This window comes from Apaloderma vittatum, unplaced genomic scaffold, assembly GCF_000703405.1.
Source record: "Apaloderma vittatum isolate BGI_N311 unplaced genomic scaffold, ASM70340v1 scaffold42950, whole genome shotgun sequence".
Classification (NCBI taxonomy): domain Eukaryota; kingdom Metazoa; phylum Chordata; class Aves; order Trogoniformes; family Trogonidae; genus Apaloderma; species Apaloderma vittatum.
The window spans coordinates 337-4,078 of record NW_009693661.1 but is presented as its reverse complement, the minus strand read 5'-3'; the positions used below and the strand labels follow the sequence as shown (position 1 = coordinate 4,078).

Genomic DNA, 3,742 nt, shown 5'->3' with positions numbered 1-3,742 from the left:
CCGACCAACACCACCTGCTGCTGCCCGGCCTCAGACCTTCAGGGTCCGCACGGCACCACGCGCGACATTCAGAATTTGTCACTCTGTCCTCGATTTTACCCATTACGAGTCTTACTCACATGTACAGTTTTGTAAAGAATTCCACGTATTCTGTCCTTGACAAGTTACTGTCATCTCTTCAGCACCGTGAGGAAAAGTACAGTGAGCATTGCACTTTATCTGAACAGACTCTCCTCCTTCATACACAGATTTCGCTGGAATCACTACTCCGTGTGTGATCTCTGGGGCCTCACATACACCTCCAGTAACAAGTATATGAATTTACAAGTAAGTTCAGTGATAATAACCTTCAAATATTTCATAATTCATTAACTTACTCCAGAAATATACATTGCCTCTAAGGAAAAAAATAAATATTGAGCATATCTGAATATATTAACTTTACAGTTGTAAGTAAAGATGTTTCCTTTAGAAGACCTAAAAGAAACATCACTGTAGGTATTCATTAAGTTAGTATGATCTTGTGATGTGGTAGCCAAGAAATTCGTACTTGTTGGTTAATTATTTTTGGAAGCTCTAGAATCTCTTCCAGGTGTCTTATCAGACTCATTCATTGTGGAACACCCAAACATACTCCTTGCAGAAGCAGTTCTAATCTCGGAAACTCATTATTAGAGTACGCACATAAAAAAAAAAAATCTCTCACTGTACTCTACAACAACATTCCTTCTCCCTCTAGCACAAAGAGGAAGGAGAAAGGTTATAGAAGGACCTCTGCAATGTCTCCAGTCCTGCAAATTAGCCCTGACTTAATAATTTGCCTGATCAAAATCTAAAACATCCTACACACCGGACAAGCTGCCTGAAAAGTAAGAGTTGAAGAGCTGCACAAAAGAACGGAGACACGTAATGATTTTGATCACTCAGGAAGGACCCTGCAGGTTTCCTCATTGTGCGTATTCTAGTTCTGTCTATCAGACTTGAGAAACACATCTTTTCTCTTGTATTTACACACAAAATCTCTAGAACAAACACCACGATGCTATTACAGTCCGTCCATGTCACAACTTTCACATGCAAGTCTGGAACTCAACTCGCTCTCATCCAAAAGCTCTTTGGAGCAGAGTCACTCGAACACCTAAACCAGCTGCCCACAGACAAGGCCCCACGTCAACTTCCTTCACTTCTCATTTCCAATTGCAGCGTCACGATTTTAAATTTTAGCTAAAACAAAAGTACAATACCCTCAACACCCAAAAAAGTTGGATTCTTAGTTAAAGGCTTACTTTGTTCACAGGTTGGTTTTGAAGACCAGTTGTTATTTTCTTCGCAGGTAATCACCTGTGGTCCAACCAGCAGATAGCCTGGATCACACTCAAACGTGACAGAGTCCTTATAGATGTAGGAAGGTCCAAATCCAGATATTTTCCTTCCATTTTCAACTTCTGGGTTATCACATTTGACCACTGAAACAGGTAAAAGAAAAACAGCTCTGAAACAACACTCGTTAACAGCACCTTTGCAAGAGAGCACCCAGTGTAGTGCCAGAGGATCTGTTCATCCTTTTCTACAGAGAACATCCACCCTCTGCCCTCCCCCTTCAAAATCAGGGACAGATATTGCCATTTTGGAGGCTCACAGGCTATAATAAAGCGCACTAAAAATCCCAACAACCTTTGCATTGTGGAGGTGGTCCGCTCCAAACTCCATCCAAGTTGTCATTGTACGTGCAGTAAATCGTAGCCGGGCCAACGAGCGAGAAGGGATCCTGGCCCCCGGGCACGCTGTCACACGAGTAGGTGACAGTTGTCTGATAAAAGTATGCGTCCGCTTCTGTGTAGCGCCCGTTGGTTATGTCTGGAGGTGGTTCACATTGAATGTCTAGAAACAAGTCACATCCATCGGTCAGCAGAGTTTTTGCTCACCTCAGAAACAGCCAGCTTTGATCTTTTACATCACTTCATTTAAAGTCTAACACGCAGTTGTTTCTAAGGCAAGCCACAGTCTTTTCTTATGGGGGGTCACAATGTCAAGAAGAGGTTGACTTTAACCACTACAAGCTGATTACCACAAAAACTGACATTTTTCAGTGGTCATTCCCCAGTAGTTCCAAAAAAATTACAAATAAAAGTCAGCCCTATTTTACCATCATTTCTTACACCGGGAAGTTCATGGCAAAGCTGGTTTTACATGAACTACCACTATGTGCATATAAACTTAAATACGATAGCAATTTACTTACGTTCACAGTAAGGAACGTCTCTATTCCAGCCAACCCCTCCGTTCGTAATTACACAGGAAATTTCCTCAGTTCCAAGTAATCTGAATCTAGACGGGCAAAAATTTTTGCGGAGGGTAAACTTAAGAAACCTCTAATTTTTCCAACAAGCAAATAGAAACTTTGTTAATGTAATTCTGTTCTGTGACTGCAGGGACGTGGCATACCAAGTTTTTGTTGTAATGAGTACGGTATATTTCTTTATTATTTTCCTAACAGTATCAACTTTAAAAGCAAAAGAGAAGCAAATGAGACATCCCTAAAAAACCTGACATGTACTCTCCAGTAACAAAGAAATAAGCTGTTAGGAGAAAAGAGAGGAAAAAACCTTGCAAGAGTTAGCACTTTTGACTTAACTTGCTGTACCCAGACAGGTGGGACACTACTCAATATAATCATGAAGGCTGATGACTATCATAAATTTACTCCCTCTCCCACAGGAGCATTAAAAGAAGTCACCAGAGGTAACAGTCTGGTGTTCACTCTGCAGAATCTCACAAAAAAGCTTAAGACTTGGTTGATGCAAACAGCTAGTAAAATAAGGGAATCAAATCAAACGTAGCTATAATTGCACTTGCTCCAGGTAAAATTCAGGAAGTCATTTCAATGGAACTTGTGTAAGAAAACGTGGATTTATTTCAAATCTGGTCTAAGAAAAGGATTCATTAACTTCACCAAAATACTTACCCTTGTTCACAAAAAAAAGTAGCTTTTGAACCAAATGTAAGATCTGTCACATTAACAAAGCCATGTAGTAAGTCTCCTGGATGGCTGCATCTTCTCTCTAGGGGGAGGGGAAAAGAAAAAAAAAATAAAATCTACACCTTGAGATTATATATAAAGACTAAGACTTCGGCATATACCGCTCTTACAGCCATCAGCATTTTTCAAGCTTTTTTTAAAATACTAGAGAACACTAATTCTCGCTTGAAGAACAACTAAAATTGTTAAATATCCGAGGGAGAAAGCCAAAGGGCTCATGCACGCATTACCTGTACAGAACTGCTCCGTGGGTGACCACTGTAAGTCCAGACCACACGTACGAGAGGATGATTTTCCGAGGATTCTCATATAGCCCGGCCGGCAGACGTACGACACCGTGGTCCCAACAGGAAAGCTCTTCATCTCGCTGGAAGTCGCCTCGAGCTCGGCATAATGCAGCCTCTCTGGGGGCGCACACTCTGCCAGAGTGAGAGGAAAGCAACACACAATCTTGTCAATACAAGTGGAGGCATGACGGCAGGCAAATCTGGTGGGATTTAAGGACTCACAGACATCTCTGGTTTTAAGAGTGACGTCTAAATATACAGAGCTATCTGTACCTTCAACTTTTTTAATTAGAATTTTACTTGCACCCAACATCCAGCTGTACATTAGTACGGTTTACCCGTTTGTTTTCTCTTCTTTACCCAGACAATGCGTTTCCTTCCAGCTCATTTTTCGGTCCGTTTGCCTTATCCCTGC

The 3,742-nt window shown here is 41.3% G+C and overlaps 1 protein-coding gene across 1 annotated transcript; it reads right to left on the bottom strand.

Moving 5' to 3' along the window:
- Positions 1–119: 119 nt before the first annotated feature.
- On the bottom strand, positions 120–3,459 carry LOC104281478 (C4b-binding protein alpha chain-like; the record flags this gene model as incomplete). The annotated part of the gene is made up of 7 exons (XM_009879488.1): positions 120–299; positions 804–821; positions 1,296–1,466; positions 1,675–1,881; positions 2,243–2,328; positions 2,966–3,062; positions 3,271–3,459. Coding segments are annotated over 7 exons (948 nt in total), but the record flags the coding sequence as incomplete, so codon positions are not given.
- Positions 3,460–3,742: the final 283 nt, after the last annotated feature.